At 45.5% G+C, this 16,673-nt stretch overlaps 1 protein-coding gene across 1 annotated transcript in view; it reads left to right on the forward strand.

The window, feature by feature from the left end:
- med13a (mediator complex subunit 13a) overlaps window positions 1-16,673 on the forward strand; it is a gene marked incomplete at its 5' end in the record, with an annotated part of 70,567 nt that overhangs the window by 9,684 nt on the left and 44,210 nt on the right. The window contains one exon of the mRNA XM_079235694.1: window positions 9,370-9,538. Within this exon, the coding sequence (XP_079091820.1) occupies window positions 9,370-9,538 (169 nt within the window). The remainder of the gene's footprint in view (window positions 1-9,369; window positions 9,539-16,673) is intronic.

The raw sequence follows: 16,673 nt of genomic DNA on the forward strand, positions 1-16,673 counted from the left end.
CGGTTTTATTATTATACTTGTTTTATTACATAATTTTTAGGACATTGTAATGTTGTGTAAAGTGAATTTGAGTACCAAGAAAAGCGCTATATAAATTAAATTTATTATTATTTAGCTGCTGTGTTGCTTTGTCGGTGAACTGGAGCAGAGCCGCCTCTCTAGAAGGATCTAAAGACAGCCAGAGGGCTTCTTTTTCCTCCTCCAACCTCCGCTTTGCAGCTGCCGATGAAGTCTGTTCTGGATGGTGTGTCCCGAGTCCCGATAACACAGCTGAGACAGGGATAAAGGAATGTCAGGACCTCTGTCTGGATGGTTATACCTGTATGTGCACCCGTTTGTACCTCTGGGGAGGGGATGCTACTGTCCTCTTCCACAGCCCTTTGAAGCACGACTATGCTCAGAGCTGCTTGTTGGATGGCTAAATAGCTCATTGAACCCTCTGTCTGTCAATTTCTGTAGCTTTCCCAAACTGTCAATCTGACATTCACACCCACTTTGCGCCGTGATTGGCCAGCTATGCCGATGAGAGAAAGGAGCCAGGGTTTGAACTTCTCTCTCCAGCTCTCCAGTTCATTCTTTGCACACTCCTTTCTGTCACTTCTTCCGAGAACAACACTATGAATCCCTTCCAGGAGAGACTGTCTGTCTGAAAATATGAGTCGTTATCCCCGTATTTAAACAGAGCATGTGAGTGGACGGGTGAGCAGTTTGGAACACACGGCGCTGTGAGTGAGGGGTGCAAGCTATCGCGTGGAGCGCTCAGTTCAGTACTTTCCACAGAGGAAACCTGCAAAGACGACCACAGCCGTCAAAAACTTCTGGAACTCTTTTCCCTGGGGGAAAACAAACCAAAACAAGAGGTGGAGTGCAATCTGACAGTCTATTGTGTTTGTATACCAGCGCGCGTTGGCCATGCAAACAATGACGGGACCGGCCCAACCCGAGCGCTCAACTACAATGTCACAACTGTTGTTGCCTTTACACCACTGTATTTTCTACCAGTTCGATGTATTTTTTTCCTGCCCTTTTCTCGTAGTCTTTTTGGGATTAAGACGCTTTTTCCTTTCTGCGTTTTCAGCCTCTTTTTAGTCTCATGGCAATGTTGGCGGTAAACATGAAAATCTGCTCTTTTTCATTTCGGCAAGCTGAAATGGCGCTTACTCATCTCCCCCCCACACACACACACCCTTCCACACACACCCCCTTCCACCCTCATTAGATTAGCGGCCTGTGAAAGTCTTTTAATTTTGAGCAAGTGCCATTTCTGTATACCAGCGTGCCAGTAATCCCTTCTCTCCAGGGAGACGAGGGGAGAAGGAGTGAGCGGGAGAGATGAGAGTAGTGAAGGGCGGAACAACTTGAGGGATCTTTTAATGTCTGACGCTTAATCACTATTGAAGGAAGGGGAAGGGTAACCACCAAGCCCCCCACCCCCACCCGCTCTACGCTGTCGGACAACCCGCCTTGCTCGCGTAAAACCAATTCTAATCTTCCCCTGGCCGTGCACAGAAATGATTCCCAACAAGTGAGCTGCTGAATTAAACGGCTTGCCTCCCCCTCCCACCGGTTGAGTATAGGCATGCATTCTTATGCAAATGCCATCCTCTCTTCATCTTCATCTCCACTCAGAAGCTGGTGGAATCTCCTGACCGGAGGTTTTCGAAGTGAAAGATTAAATGGCTGCCTTTTCCTCCCCTCGGATCTCTTTTATTTTAGGTTAGAAATAAGGAATGGATGTCTGTCTGTGAGGCTAATTGCGCCGTCGTACATTTCTGACTTGTCCTGGTCTCTTTTCCCACCCCTCCATAGCGTTTCTCCCCGTGCGAGTCCCACTGGGGCTACCGCCGCCACCGCCAGTCTGGTGCCATGTTTCCCTCTTGGGTCTCTCCCAGTTCACTGTTCCCTCAGCTGCATGGGACTCTAGAGTGATGGGCTTCACGCTGCAGTCGTTCTTTCTCTTTCTAATGAAGTCGAAGGAGGAAAAAACTCAAAAGAACAGAGAATTTGGCAAACGTCTGTTTTGATGGAAGTCATTTTGGTGTTGCTTGCGTGTAAGTGAGCGAAACATCTATCCATGCAAATGGCTCTCATTGAGCAGTGGGGCCGGGGTTATTGGTCGCTAATGGGAAGGTTGAAAGGGAGAGGCGGTCGTGTGCTGTCCAGCACAGGTTATCAGCGAGCATCTCCACCGCGGTCCCTGGAGCTCACGCATCTATTCATCACCGGGTGTCGCGTCGGCTCTCCAGAGGACGACAGACAGAGAAACAGTGGGGGATGGAAGCTGCATTTAAATTGTCTGGCTCCTCCACCAGTGGATGAACACTTTATTTTGGGATCCATCCAGTGATGGAGGGGAGCGAAGGTTTAATGTAACATCCCTCTCTGAGCTTGTTTTGCACAATCAACTGACAATAGTTTTTTGCTGGTATGCAGTAATTATTGGAATCTGTTTTTTCTAGCTTTGCCAAGTTCATTGTATTTTCTTTTCTGTTCTTGTTTTAGCACTCTCCTCTGTGCCTTTTTTTTCTTTTTAAAAACAACGCTGAAATCAAAACAACCCTGCTATGCACCTTGGGGCAGAATATCCAGTTCCAAAGGGCATATTTCAGCAGTCTGCAAGGACTCTGTTGGCTGAAGGTTTCACTGTTTTTACAAGTCAGACTCTTTTTTTCTGTCTTCTGCGAGGAGCTCTCCACTTCAAAATCATTGAACTGCCCTCATACCAGTGATCCGTCCTCCGTTTGAAGCACTACCCGCAGAATACAGATGTTTGTTGACAACACATTTCCATGGCTTTCAAATACCAAAACAGTACCTCTGAATTTAGTTTGTATCTGTAAGCCAGTGTGGTACAATAATTGATCTGCTGTTGATTTTTATGTAAAACAGACTTAAAAGATGTTGATGGTCAGTTCTTTTTACTGGTAAAATAAAAAAAACGTATGGGTGAAACCACACTATTGGCACTCAAGACAAGTAGTTTGTACATCACTGTATTGTTTGCCCGAATGATGATTTAATGTATTGTTTAATTAGAAAATTTGAGGCGGAACATGTTTTTAATGTCGTGTCTTATCTAGCTTTTTTTATTTGTTTTCAATTAAATTACTTATCATATAAACCTATGCCAAAAAAACAAACGTGAATCACTCGACTCAAATCATGTGAATAAAATGAATCAACACCAACTTCTCGTCATCATCTTAATCTTCACTGTCGTCGTACTTCCATTATGTCATATCTGATATATTAATAATTGGTGAATAGCAGGATATACAAAAAGTGTTCCAGCACATTTTAAACAGTAAATTGGGAGTTTAAAGCTCAGGCATAGCTTGTTTTTTTCCTCACAGTCCTGTTACTTTTTCAGGGGACCTTTTTAACGCCTTCTGTAAAATCGTCACGTTGCTGCCCCTTAAAGTAGCGCGTCTAATGAGGATTTTTTTCAAATGTATTTTTGAATGTAACAGTCTGCACACACCAAAAGCTCTGCGCTTTACAAACCTGTCACGGCTGAAGCTTTCATTGATCACCAGGGAGCCGGCGCTCCACACAATCATCATACGACTATTCCTGCCTCCTCATAGCCAACACAGCAGACAGCGGTCTCTGAATCTAGAATACAACGCTGAAGAAACTGCTGCCAAGTTTGTGTGACGGTGAACATCGAAATGCATTATGAAACTCAAACGGATCGTCCCCAGATGCGATCGGTTTAAAGTTCTGTGAGTACCCGTCTAAAATGACTCTGATTAGTGGTTGTGTCTCATGCTGATTTGTTGCACATACTTCATTCATATCCCTCCCCGGTAATCCTCGTTAAACAGCTGTGACTTTAAAACACCAGTTGTATCCAATTCAATAAATCCTGACGTTTTCCTGCTGCTTGTTTTCATGAGCCCATCAGTTATAGTCTCTGCTCCCTGCCACTTGTCTGCCTTGATAAACATGCCTGTGGACTGCAAGCGCTAATCTTTATGACTTGACAACGCTTGACAGTGTGAAAATGTAGGCTCATATTTGTCTATTACAGGGCCGTGTTCTTACAGCAAAATGTCAAGCCACCAGTTATGTGGTTGTCTGACTCCCGTTTTGAAAGATCGTAAGAGCATTTCTCTGCTCTCTTGGATAGTGACAGCAGCGATGACACGCACACAAATGAGTGTGATACAGAGTCGGTCCCACGGTGATGTAAGGCCCGCAGTAACGCTGCAGCCCTGTGGATGCCCCGGGCAAGGATTCAGAAAGGAGAGACGCCACTCACTCTGTAGAATCCCCAAAATATTACTGACTTGGGCAGCCAGAGAGAGCCAAAGTGAATTGTGAAATCTCCACGTTTTAAACGCTGTAAACATTGGACCGCAAAGTGTCTGTGCCGTGAAATCCTGGCTTTGGCTGAAAGCAATTAGAAACTGACTTATAACGCATAATTGGGGCGGGAAACACTGCTTTCTGGAATGACATTTACACATCTCTTTTAGTTCTTCTCTCAGACAAATTGTTAGTTTCTATACTATTTGAGCACTCGGTTGTCTTGGCGAGGGTTTGTTGGCGTGGCGGTGGTGGTCACAGAGAGGCCATGGATGTCTATCAAAGATAATTAGTCAGTGATACACATGGTTAACCTTGGCTTAGGAGTTGTGGTGCTTTTCCTCTCGCTCTCATTTCTTCACACTTCAAAGATGGTTCTGAACTTCAGTGTGCGACGGCGAGAATGATGAATAGATAAACCCAGAGCAGCCCTGAGGAGGAGAAAAAAAAGTAGAGGAGGCCGACGGCTTTTGTGCTTGGGGATCAATTTTCCAGGGCTAATCTCCTTCCTGTGAACCACCCTCCGCTTTCCTCCTGCTCCAGCTCCCTCTCGCTCTCTTGATAGATCTCCATTGACCGGCACAGCACAGGGACCCCACCACGCACGCCGCTCTGGCCCATGGGTGCAGGCTCCCTCTCCTCTCGCTCGCTCTCCGTCCCTCTTTTCCCTCTCTTGCTTGAGAAATATTCATTAATTAGTAATGGGGCTTTTTTACAGAGCACCAGTGGTTCCCTCCCTCTCTTTTTCCTTGCAGATAAGGAGCAAGTGGAGGAGAAAACCTTCTGTCCAGGCTCGGTCGAATCCCCCCCCTGAGCTCAGTCGATCACAAGGCATTAATCTTGCTGTTTAATGACCGACTGCTGCTCTAATTGCTTATACACAGACCAGCAACGGGGGGGGGGGATCAAGTATTTATTTTGCTTTTACTACATTACATAACTTTGTTGTTAGTTTATACGGACTCTGGAAACACCCATGTGCCATTTTGTGATATTAGGGTGTGGATAAGCAGAGCACTGATGCTGCACTGGATTTAGACGTTATAGGAAAGGTGTTGTGCGCCTTTGTGCCTAAAGGACTTTCCTTGCTGGAGCTAAGCGTGAGTATTCCCAATAGAGCCCGAGCTCTTATCAAAGGGCAGCGAAATGAAAGTGTCTCAGCCATCAGCTGAGCTCATAAATCTTTGTCCAAATGAGGCCACTCATCTTAACGCCCTGTGCTCCGACCACCGCACGCCAGGTCCCACCCTCCCATCACAGATCAGTCATCAAACTTGAATTTCAGGTCACAGATTATTTATATATTTATGTATTTTACATTTTTTCAACAATGTTGGGTACCTAAAGTGTTCACTATAGTTCTAGACGACACTTATATACATATAGATACACGTGTGTGTGTGTGTGTGTGTGTGTATATATATATATATATATATATATATATATATATATATATATATATATATATATATATATATATATATATATATATATATTTTTAGCGGCACATCTTTGGATTGGTGTGAATGTTGGACGCTCTCATCCTACGTGTCCATTACTTTTAAATTGCAATGATACCGAATGTAAGAAGCAAAGCAACTCTAAAACCAGCTGAAAAAATACTTTCTACAGCTACATATTTTCTACATACAAAGTACTTTGCATTTTTCAAGTATTTATTTCACACAGGCACAAACCAAAATAGACTTTCTTTAATATTTACCTGAAGATATGAAATGACCTCCATTGGGACTAACGATTAATCAATGAATCAAGCGAATCTGTTCATGATTACTGAAAATATTTGTCAGCTGTCAGATGAGACTGTAAAATGAGGATTTGGTCAGTTATGTTTGTTGAATAGTTCTGTGCTACTCACTCGTTATTTTACAGCTCATCAAGTGACGCACGACGGTACAAACTATGACTCACTCCTTTTCAACTCACCATATCTGCTGATTATCTTTAATCTTTCGGTACGTCACATGGTTTTCCATTCAGTCATAAGAAGCGGACTTAAAAAAAAATGTGTTTTGATGTTTAGTTTTTTTAGAAGAAGTTGCATTACCAGTCGTAGTGAGTGAGTCTCACGTTGTTTCCACTGGACTTGCTTACACCCGGACTGCAACATTGACTTTTTGTCCGTCTGTCTGAAGAGGGGAGTGTTGCAGCAGGCGTTGTGTGATGAACGTGAGGCCGTTAGCAGCACTTGATGTAAACCAGACGCCTGTTTGAGAGACACTTGAGGGAGAGACTGAGGGAGGAGGAGAGAAGAAGAGGAGCGGGGAAGGTGTGGTCTTGGCAGAGGAAAGCAGATGGGATTGCCATGGTAGTTGGTGTAAAAATAGGTATAGAGAGATTTCTGCCACAGAGTGCTGAAGTAGGACTGAAGGCTTAATTGCAAAGTGCAAACGGGGTTGACGTCTCTCCTGCCACAGATTTGAGCCCTGCTGCTCGCCTCATTTTCTCTTGTCTTTCAAACGTTGTCAGCCCCACTGATTTGTCTCTTCAGCCAGCAGTTTGACCTAAATCCTATTTTGTTTTCGCCCCCCTCCTCCTTTCTCTTAATCTGCTGTCAGTGCCTCAGTGGTCCTGCTTTCTTTCTTCTCGTTGACTTTTTGCCCTCTTGCCTGCCACGGCTCTCAGGATATCCAGACTAGCTGCCGGATCACTCGGCGCAAACTTGGGGAGGGAGAACAGCGCAGAGAAAGTTGACTGGCTTCATATTGTTGTTAATTCACTTTTGTCTACAGTTGCTGTAACATTTTTTTATGGGAAATTGTTGTTTTCCTTCCTTTTTCCTGCCTCTGCCCTGCTTTTCTGTGTTCCTGATCTTATCCCACAATGTGTGTGTGTGTGCGTGTGAAGCAGATAAATTAGTTTGTTGCTCTCAATATTATCGGGCATGCAGACCTCTTTACTTGGCAGCTAGCCTGGGGGTTGTTTTCCCTTTTTTTTTAGTTGGATGCAATGTTTTAAAGGCTAGTTGAACACGCACATTTGCATCCATGCAGCATTGCCGTCCGTCTGCTCCAACTTAGGAAGACATAACGGCTCTCAGCATCTTCTGAAACCAGCGCTCACAGAACCGCAAGGCTGGCACAGGGCTCACGGTGTCTCTTATGTTTAAGGAAGGAAATCAATGCAATTTCCTCTTTTGATAGCCTCGGAATCATCCACATTTAAAATAACTTTACATCTTCCTTCGCATGACAACAGCAAGCCAAGGGCTCGCTTAATAATTTAATAGGTTTCGATTGACTTACTTCTGGGCTGGCTCGGGCCTCCCCGGTGGCTGCCAAGCCGACACGATGGGTGGGTCACACTCACACACACGTTTTTTCTTCTATTTATTTGGTCTGTGCTCAGATAGAGACGGCACATTCGGGGAGATGTTTGCTGGAGACTTGACTGAAAGGAGCTTAAGTGCTGTAGGATGCGAACAGTGGCCGCTAATGAGATGAGAGCAGCGTTCAGGCCGAGCGCAGAATGCAACTGCGGGACATTTACTCCTCCTGAACAGCTTGGTCCAGGTTCCCAGGTTCGGTGTGCGTCTCGTCCCGGTTCGGTGCGTCACATGAACCACATAGCTACAGTCCTGTGAGCCTCACGCAGTCCAATTACACTCTGACTCTTGGCAGGCGGGGGACAGAAACTCGGAAGTGCAAGTTCTGCCCGAGTGTTGGCAGTGTTGTCACTCTGGCTAAAACCCTGCTGGGTCGGCCTCTCTTACGCGTTGTTTTACAGGCTGGGACAACCAGGGAAGGCCTTCCCACATCGCTCCTGTGTTTGAAAGCATCATGGTTTTCCAATAAATCCGAGCATCCCTGGACAATGACTACTAGCGCGCTGGGTAATATATACTGGAAGTAGCTACATCAAACACAATGGGAGACACACAATTGCGGAAATGTTACCATAATCAGTTTAGTAGAACGAAATGGTACTCGTGCATTGCGGGCCCAGTCATAATACAACATTCCTGCATGTGCACAATAGCTGTTTCTGTTCGTGTCATTCCACATACTGTTTTTTTTTAACCATTTGCAAATGAGAATGCAGATATTTACAGTCAAAATAAATCAAATATTGGGTTTCCCCGCTGTAACGGAAACAAAACCGGGGCCTGACTGAACTGTGAAACTTTACGCTCCTGAACTTGGTGTCAAAACTCAGCGTGCGGCGGCGCAGAAAGCACCTGCAACCTCCACAACGTGAAAGCAGGCAGCAGCAGGTTTCCTCCCGTTTGCATTTTCATCGCCTGTGCACAATCTTTTTTTTTTTTTTTTTTTTGGTCATTCCATTCCCAGATGTCAATTTAGATTTGACTTGCTGTTTTGCATTCCAGGAAATGTGCACTTTCTGTATCGAGGTGTCCCGCGTTAACCGGCCCTAGGGTGACCGTGTCACCGCTCTCCTTCCGGGTTTGCTGCTGCAAGTGAAAGCACGAGATGCAATTCTGAGTTACCTGCGTGTCTGATGAGGAACATAATCGCTCACAGTTACAGCTCGTGAATTCAATGTGTGTTTATTCGGTGACATCGGTGTTGGGAAACTGTGCTCCGAGTTGATGTCATCCACAGGAGCGCTGCATTAAAATAAACTCTTGAACTACGATGTAGAGAGTTTGAGTTGGAGCAATTTTCTTGAATTAACGTGCCTTCAAAATGGGCTAAAAGAAAAAGCTTTTTTTTTTTTTCTCAATTTAAACGAGGCAAAGTTGAGTGATTTTAAATAACATGTATTACTTTGAAGCTTGATATTGGTGATGCAGTGTAACGAGGCAATATGTCTGATATGAAAGTTGGTGCCTCCACACTTCATCTGGTAAACTTTGGATATCCCTACTGGTGGCTGCTTTATGCTCCGTCGCTACCAAAGCCAGAAAGTACCATGCGCCGCTCTCGCTGCAATAGCAAATGGAGTTTTTGTGCCGTCAAGATTGACATTGTTTGCCCTGGAGGGTCCTTCCAGGTTTGTGAAAATGGCACCAAAAACTCTTCAAGCTTTCCACTCCGCTCACATTTGTCTGTCTCTCTCTCTTCTTTTCCTCTCCAGCCGAGGATGACGGGCTGTGGGAGAACGGGCTTTCCTACGAGTGTCGCACGCTGCTGTTCAAAGCCATCCACAACCTGCTGGAGCGCTGCCTCATGAACCTGAGCTTCGTTCGCATCGGCAAGTGGTTCGTCAAGCCCTACGAGAAGGACGAGAAACCCATCAACAAGAGGTACGTTGGCGCCGCTTGTTCTGCTCCCAGTTGTCCCTCCTTCATGGCAGCGCTCTGCGCGTGCACCTGCACTGTGGGAGACGGGTATTTATTTTATTTTTTTAGGCGCGTTATGTCTCTTGTCAGGCGCTCCAACAGAGGCTGACGGGACAGTTTTTATGTGGAGGCTGTTGAACCCACCCTCTGGGTTGGAGGGTTCTGTTCCCACTGGCTACACTTGATCCAAATACACGTGTTCATATGGACGCTCTGGACAGAGGCGGATATTAAATGGCATACATTGACCCAGGGATTTCCTGATCATGTACTACGTGCCTCTGATCTTGATTTAAAGTCCCTCGCAGTCTGTATTTGATCAGTCGAGCTGCACAATGCATGCTTAGCCCACGATATCAGATTTTTACAAAATGATTATTGTGGGCGGAAAAATTAATAATAACGATATTATTACGATATCTTTTGAAAATTTGTTAGTGAAAATATAATTATATTAATCAAATTCATCTTTAACCTTGTTTATTAAGTGTTTTGTCTATTTTATTTGTTTTAAGTGTATAAACACCTGATCTATATCCAGGATTATTTATGCAATATTTTTTTTTTTCCTTGTGTGTCGTCAACGCTGTCACACTTCTAGCCTAGAGTGAGGCAACGTTTACACGAGTAAACGGCTTTGTTTAACAAAGTGCTGCTCTGCGGTGGTTCTTTATCTCCAGCATCAAGGAAATATGGAAGTTCAAACGGCGCTTCCAACCAACAGCATGCGTTTAGAGGTGTAGCTCAACACGATGATCTTGTTTTCATACACAAAGCGGCACAGCTTGCTTTCACATCACCATATCATTAGTTCAGTTAAAACCGCTGGCTGCTGGGTTTTTATTTTCGTGTGCCCTCGCTTGCTTGCAGGTTGCTTTTTGCATCTAGTTTTTTTTTTTTTGTGGAGCGCTCAATTAGACACTTCTGACAGCTCCTGTACCCAAGGAAAACAAACGCAGGGTTTTAAACAGACGCAAAACGAGAAACAAATGTCTGACTTGATCGGCGGATAAGCTCAGGACTTCCTTGCATTGTGCGCTCCATTAAAGTTGTGATATGAGTACCTGTCGTGCCAGCAGTGTCTGCCTCTCCTTCCTCTCGCTCTGAGTGTGTCTGTGTACAACTGAGACGTCCTCCACCTCCTCTGTGCTATCTGCTGAGCTGGATTTCTCCCTTGGTGTCTGGGCTTATTGATAAGAGACAGAGACGCCGGGTAGTGAGGGAGAAAATGACCGTAGCAGTTTTTAACCTCCACCAACTCCCAGACTCTCACACGTTTAACACCCTGCTATTGTTTGGTGGCTCAAACTACAACTGTAGTGTGAGGTGTGACTGATTCTGTGCTCGTATGTGTAGCACCTGCAGATGAGGAAGCAGACAGCAGCTTCTAAATTGTGTGAGAGGCTCTAGAATCATAAAAGCAGCTGATCCGCTTCATACTCCCAGCGCCGTTTTGTGTGTGCATGTTTCAGAGTTATTGTTTTTGGAGTTGTTTCCAGATTTTCCAGTCAGGTGACCATGGGGGCCTCGCGGCGACATGATCTTGTCTGTGCACGTACGCGTGCGCACACACACACACACACACACACACACACACACACACACACACACACACACACACACACACACACACACACACACACACACACACACACACACACACACACATGCGTGTGTTTGTTTTGTTTGCGGGCCGGCTGCTCTGTCCAGGATAGAAAGGGCTAGAACTCTGCTCTCTGCTGTCAGCTTGTCTTTGATCTGCCACCTCTCATCGGGTGATGATAGAGTTGCCGGCGTTAACGCAGACTCTTTTGTATGCCCTGCCTTCGACAATGACTCTCACCTGTCAGGACAATTGTGATAGATTTCCACTTAACTGGCAGAATAATAGACAAACGCTTTAGACAAAATAATACTGAAGAGCAAGCTACTTCTCTTTTAAGCGATATTCATGGCTTTTTTGCCTCTTAAACCACAACGCTGATCACAGAGGGCTCCAGTCAAGGAAAAAAACAATGGTCTTTTCCTCTGCACCGGATTTCACAGGCCACTCTGTCTGTGTGTCTCTCGCTCCTCCCCTTCACCCCCCTCTGCTGTCACAGAGCAGACTGGGCAGGTTATAAATAGTGGTGCAACCACCCTGAATCTTAGTTGTCGTCAAGGATGTTTTTCCTCTGCCTTTTGGTGTGTTCCGCTGTGCTCCAGCCACGCTGGGATTTCGACAAACAAAGCATCACAGAACTGTGACGGAAATTTACAAGACCTCTTTTGTGTGTTTTTTGTTTTTTTGTTTTTTTTTACTGCGGCCAGACCAGCTGGTCTGACAGTAAAACATTTCCTGAGCTGTTATTGATGTGGGGCGGTGGTATTTGTAATTTATAAATGACTCAAGTAATGCTGGTTCTGCGTCAACATGGAGATGCTCAAGTTTGTCCCATCAGTGCTTCCATCGAGAATTCAGTGTTCACTCCTTGGGGAGACTTTAATGTCGGCGCTCAGATCTCAATGACTTGCTGATTCCACGGGGAATGCCATTGAGCATTTCCAGGGAATTCCCACTCTTATTGTCCAGTGAACTCAACTGTGCATCGAGTCACGCCTGTCCGTTCTGGGATACATTTCCTTCCTCCCTTAACACAGAAACACACATTAAACAGATTAGTTCACCATCACCTCATCTGTCTCCTTAAAAAGCACCTTGTTCTCACCTTTCATTGAGAGGAAGGTCAGGCACTAGTTAGTATTGGCTCTTTGTCTCAACCACAAATGGATGAACTGCAAGGGAAATCGACACAAGACCTCAAAATCAATATATAAGAAAATATATTTATGTGATTAAATAGTTTCTTAGGAGTATTGCCTGTATGGTCACAATAAGAAAAGTGTTCAATAACAGTAGTTAATAATTTAAGCCGAGGTGGTTGTTTATGTGCAACATCAGGCATGTTAGTTCAGGGGAGAGTCTTGATTGATTAGTCAATTATCTTATCTATAACATTGTAGTAAATCATTTTTTCCCAGGTTTTGGACAGTTGCTTAGACAAAACAAGACACTTGATGACATCACATTGGGCTTTAGGTGATTTTGATAGTCATTACCAGTCTTCTGAAGCTAAATTAAATAAGCGCAATCCGATCATTGGACTGGGGAAAGCATTGTTAGTTGCAGGCCTAAGGAAATAACCAAAAGAGTTTAGTTCTTCTTAAAGGCACCATTGTGGAGCACGTGCTTTTGGGAATCACTGGCTACCTTTCTGATGGGCAGGCGACTCCTCTGCAGCATCCAGAGTCTCCAGCTGGTGGAGGCTGTGGCCGGCTGACGGTGTTCATAACTTCAACCCCAGACCTCAGCCGCTGTTAAAATGCTTACATCATCTCTCTCTCACTCACTGCTCTCTCTGTTGTAAGCAGCAGGCAGCAAACTGAATCCTCAGTGTCTTTGATAGTGATAACCTCTATTAGTGTCTCCAGTTGTGCGTAGCTCCTTTTCACATCAAAGTTATCAGGAATCTGCCATATTTACCCAGAGACTCACATTTTTGAGGATACATTCTGTCGAGAGTTAAAAGGAAATATTAAAATCGAATGAACTGTTTTTAATATACATTTAACAAAACAATCAATGCTTCACATTGATCGGTTAAAGCCTTTTGTTTGTTAATGTGTACTGCAAATGCAGCAGTGTGTGTTGATTACAGCTGACAGCGATTCTCTTTGTCTGGAGCGCAGGCGGCTCCAAGTTGTGCAGCGCGGTTGTTTCTGTGTGAACCTTGTGCTGCGAGGTAGACTGGCTTCAGGAAAAGGGAGAGAGCGGGAGAGAACACAGGGGAGGGAGGCGGGGAACGAGCAAGGCAGAGCTCCTCTCGGTTGTCATGGCAGCAGGGAAATGCACCATGGGATCGTGTGTTTCCAAGGTGAAGCGGGATGCCCACGCTCTATTGGTCAGCTTAAGGCAGACTAAGGCGTTGACGTGCTCCTAATTGGCTGCATTCTCAAAATTCTGAGCAGCGCTAAATCCTGCCTGCTTTGATGTTTCAATTTGATCGGGACAAAAGGGATCACGCTTCTTTTTTTTATCTGCTTGATATGCGCTCTGTTTTAAAAAAAAAAAAACGCGTGGAACGTCGGCCCGTTGGATTTCTACTCCGCTGTACTTCGAATGCGTGTCGCCGGCTGTGCATTTAGCCGATGTGGTCTAACAGAAAACACCATCAACAAATCAAGCTGTTATGAAACCAGGACACTGTGCAGCAGCTCACATTACAAGAGCCAATGGTAATGATTTGAATGCAAAGCATAGTTATACAATAACAAATATGCCTGCGTAAACACATGCGTTTTTTCCCCTCCGCAGGACTGTGTTATGTCGCCGAGCACATTCTTCTTCTATTGTGTTGGCTCGATGTTGGGCGGCGAGTGTGTGTGTGTGTGTGTGTGTGTGTGTGTGTGTGTGTGTGTGTGTGTGTGTGTGTGTGTGTGTGTGTGTGTGTGTGTGTGTGTGTGTGTGTGTGTGTGTGTGTGTGTGTGTGTGAGTGAGTCCTGGTGCGCTGTGGCAGGCTGAAGCAGAGAGCAGCACTCTGCTAAGTAGGACAGTGCAGGATAAAGGGCCACTGCCTCCAGTCTGGGGCTAAAGCGCTAAATTTATCCCCTCCCTGCTCCCAGCACAACCCAAACGCACAGGGAGACGGCCACACAAACGTGCTCGTCAACAATCGGCATGCCAGCCGGTCCGCACAGAGGGCAGTCGAGGAGTTGGCACGCCGGCTTTTCGTTTGGAATTATTGGCGCGAGACGGCGACAAAAAATTGTTGCCAGATGAAACGGCGTATCGGACGTGTAGTGTGTGTGCATGCGGACTGATACTGCAGATGTAGATGTACAGGATAACTCGGCACATCTCCCATGAACCCCCGTCCCCCAACACTCGACCCACCACCCCCGCCCCTTGCTCTCCCCTAGACTTCATCAGTCTCTCTAGCAGCAGGAACTCCTGGGAGACTGGGCTGTGGGACCATGTGACCCGGCGCTCTGGACATATCATGTTGCTGGAGAGATCCTGTCCAGAAGATAAATATGGCTCTTAAAGGAAAAATACCAGTGTTTTTCATTGGCATTGATCATTTCCTTAATTGCTGCACAATTATGTTATTAATAGCCCATTGCTTCTCTTTGGTGCTATGATTTAAAGCGAAGCCTTTTGCATCCCTGACCTTCCAAAGACCCTTATATTAGGCTGCCAATATACTTACTAAAACGTCATGCCCCCATTTAAACTGACAGCCTCAAGGCCAACCATATTATTTATGTTGACTGCACTTGTTCAAAAAGTATTCATCCATTATGTTATTACTTGACAGAAACAAGGAAGCATTTCTCTCATAAAAATTGGTTCCTCTCAGTTGGCAAGGATGGATTATGTCTTTATATCACGGTGAACAAGGTCCTGCATTTCAAAGGCAGGGTTATTATCGTAAACTAAGAATAAGCAGTGAGAAAAATGTACGTCAACTGAAACTGAGTAGGGATGATCTATTTTTTTTAGAGAAACTAAACTAAAATGATATGGCTTGGTTTCAAAATATGGCTGTGACTGACAGCGGTGAATGCAGATGCAGCGGCCGGCCAGTAGCTCCCATGAGCTTAAATTTGTTGCCTGTTTTGTATCTTTGTATCTGGAGCACATACGGGCTGGGACAGCGATACACTCATCAACGTTGGAGAGAGAAGCGCCGGGATAGGATAACGTGCAGCGGACCTTGAGACAATCGCTGCCCATGGCGTCCTCTGAGAGAGAGACCAGCTGGACCTGGCTGATGTCCGGTCATAGGTGGAATGGACGAAATAGGATTTAAGCTGTTGCAGCGGTGGAAGCTCCCAGACCGCTGTGGTCTGGTAAACCCTGTTCCACCGCGGCAGTTTCCTGAACGCAGGACTCCGGCGGGACAAGAAGTTCTCGCTACCTCTGTCTTTTTCACGTGCAGTTAAGTCTCAAAGAATTAAATGACAGTATGGAGTAAATCAAATCTGTCATTGAGCCCAGCCGTTCAGCTGTGTGGTAGTGAAAGAGTAGCCTATTCCAAATTTGAGCTATTCCTACGCAACTCTTTTTGTTGCAAAAATGTTGTATGCGTAAGTAGCGGCAAAAAGTTTTTTTGTAGAGGAAACTGGTGCTTTGTTAACTTCTGTGGTTGGCCCGCAAAATACGTCATCCCTGCAGCACTCTGTAACATGTCAAGTTGTGTGGGATGCAAGAGAACGTCAGAAAGCTGTACCGTTTTCTCACCAATTACCGCCTCTAATGTGAGCTAGAGGCCTCAAGAGAACAAGGATTTCGTCTCTCGTCACTGAAGTGAACATGGTCTCTTTGTGTCGTAGCACGGAGGAAACCCGTATTGTGGAATTCAAGGGTAGCGGCGGGGACACGTTCCTCTCTTCGCGAGGGGAATCCTGTGTCCTTACGTTTCCTCTGCCTCCTCTTTGTTCCCCCCCTGTGCTTCACACCGCTGCAGCGTTCCTCCCATCCCTCCCATCCTCTTCTGTATCCCAGAGGCTACGGCAGAGTCGGGGCCGTGCGAACCTCCGAAGAAGAAGTCGTCATATTTAATCCGTCAGGCGGCCCTCCCTCTCCCTTCCTCCCTGTCCTTTTTCTAAGTAACCGTGATTGCTGTGGTACTGTCTTTAATCCAGAGGTTCAGACAGATGGTCACATTTAAAGCTAATCCCTCATGTGGCGTTGGACCTTTCACCTCATCGCTGTCGACTACAAGGTGACTGCATTGTATTAACAGATTTGGAGGATCCTCGCCTCCAGAGAAACCTTGAAATGAAGTTACTCCAAACAGTTTAGATTCTCTGCACCGGCTAATAATGCAACTAAAGAGTCCTTAAGACACACCTGAGGGTTGCAGAATACATAATCCTGATTTAGAGCCGGGGATCAAGGGGCTGTAAGTGGTCTTGTGTTTATGTTTCCCCTCACTGTTAACACTGCGCAGCCATCAGCCAAAACAACTCGCGGTGAGTCCTCTGAGCTCCATTGATTTTAACGTAGGACTCATTCTCAGTGTTTAGAAAAGTGGACTGAGATCGATTCCATTTT

The sequence above is a fragment of the Taurulus bubalis genome, assembly GCF_910589615.1.
Source record: "Taurulus bubalis genome assembly, chromosome: 2".
Taxonomy (NCBI): domain Eukaryota; kingdom Metazoa; phylum Chordata; class Actinopteri; order Perciformes; family Cottidae; genus Taurulus; species Taurulus bubalis.